Here is a 1,742-nt window from a genome sequence, read left to right as displayed (position 1 = left end):
GGAGGTGGAGAGGAGAGGAGAGGAGAGGAGAGGAGAGGAGAGGAGAGGAGGAGGAGGAGAGGAGGGGAGAGGAGAGGAGGAGAGGAGAGGAGAGGAGAGGATGACGAGGAGGAGAGGGGAGGAGAAGAGGAGAGGAGAGGAGGAGTAGAGAGGAGAGGAGAGGAGGAGAGGAGAGGAGAGGAGAGGAGAGGAGAGGAGGAGGAGGAGGAGAGGGGAGGACGAGAGGAGAGGAGGAGTGGAGAGGAAAGGAGAGGAGAGGAGAGGAGAGGAGGAGAGGAAAGGAGGAGTAGAGAGGAGAGGAGAGGAGGAGAGGAGAGGAGGAGTAGAGAGGAGAGAGGAGAAGAGAGGAGAGGAGAGGAGGGGAGAGGAGGAGAGGAGAGGAGAGAGGAAGAGAGGAGAGAGGTGGAAAGGAGAGGAGAGGAGAGGAGGAGTAGAGAGGAGTGGAGAGTAGAGGAGGAGGAGAGGAGAGGAGAGGAGGAGGAGAGGAGAGGAGAGGAGGTGGAAAGGAGAGGAGGAGTGGAGAGGAGGAGAGGAGAGGAGGTGGAGAGGAGGAGAGGAGGAGAGGAAGGGAGAGGAGGAGGAGAGAGAGGAGGAGAGGAGGAGAGGAGAGGAGAGGAGAGTAGAGGAGAGGGAAGAGAGGAGGAGAAGAGGAGAGGAAGAGAGGAGGAGAGGAGGAGAGGAAGTGGAGAGGAAGAGAGGAGACGAGGAGGAGGAGAGGAAGTGGAGAGGAAGAGAGGAGACGAGAGGAGGAGAGGAAGTGGAGAGGAAGAGAGGAGAGGAGGAGAGGAGGTGGAGAGGAGGTGGAGAGGAGGAGGAGAGGAGGAGAGGAGGAGAAGGGGAGAGGAAGAGAGGAGGTGAGGTGGGGAGAGGAAGAGAGGAGGTGAAGAGGAAGAGAGGAGAGGAGGAGAGGTGAGGAGAGGAGGGAGAGGAGAGGAAGAGAGGTTAGGAGGAGAGGGGGAGAGGAGAGATGAGGAGGTGGAGAGAGAGGAGTGGAGAGGAGAGGGAGAGGAGAGGAGAGGAGAGGAGGAGAGGGGGAGAGGAGGGGAGGAGAGGAGAGGAGAGGAGAGGATGGAGAGGAAGTAGAGATGAGAGGTGAGGTGGAGAGGAGGAGGAGAGGAGAGGAGAGGAGGAGAGGGGGACGAGGAGAGGAGAGGAGGAGTAGAGAGGAGGAGAGGAGAGGAGGAGGAGAGAGAGAGGAGGAGAGGAGAGGAGAGGAGGAGGAGAGGAGAGGAAGAGAGGATAGGAGGAGTGGGGTGAGGGAAAGATGAGGAGGTGGAGAGGAGAGGAGAGGAGAGGAGGAGAGGAGAAGAGGAGAGGAGAGGAGAGGAAGACAGGAGAGGAGGAGAGGAGAGAGGAGAGGAGGAGAGGAGAGAGGAGAGGAGGTGGAGAGGAGAGGAGAGGAGAGGAGAGGTGAGGAGAGGAGAGGAGAGGAGAGGAGGTGAGGAGAGGAGAGGAGAGGAGAGGAAGACAGGAGAGAGGAGAGGAGAGGAGGAGAGGAGTAGAGATGAGAGGTGAGGTGGGAGTGGGTGGAGGAGAGGAGAGGAAGTGAGAGCAGGAGAGGAGAGGAGGAGAGGGGGGGTGGGAGAGGAGGTGGAGGAGAGAGAGGAGGAGAGGGGGAGAGGAGGGGAGGAGAGGAGAGGAGAGGAGGAGAGGAAGTAGAGATGAAGGTGAGGAGGAGAGGAGAGAGAGGAAGAGGAGAGGAGAGGACGGAGAAGACGAGGCAGAGAGGAAGAGACGAGAGA

At 59.5% G+C, this 1,742-nt stretch overlaps 1 protein-coding gene across 1 annotated transcript in view; it reads left to right on the top strand.

Annotated features, from left to right (window-relative positions):
- The first annotated feature begins 1,504 nt into the window (after positions 1-1,504).
- The window catches only part of LOC128368292 (ribosomal RNA processing protein 1 homolog B-like), a 10,962-nt gene continuing 10,724 nt past the window's right edge, over positions 1,505-1,742 (top strand). The window contains exon 1 of the mRNA XM_053329082.1: positions 1,505-1,511. Coding sequence (XP_053185057.1) covers positions 1,505-1,511 — 7 coding nt within the window. The remainder of the gene's footprint in view (positions 1,512-1,742) is intronic.

The sequence above is a fragment of the Scomber japonicus genome, chromosome 11, assembly GCF_027409825.1.
Source record: "Scomber japonicus isolate fScoJap1 chromosome 11, fScoJap1.pri, whole genome shotgun sequence".
In the NCBI taxonomy this organism is placed as follows: domain Eukaryota; kingdom Metazoa; phylum Chordata; class Actinopteri; order Scombriformes; family Scombridae; genus Scomber; species Scomber japonicus.
This window is presented reverse-complemented; position numbering and strand designations above follow the sequence as displayed.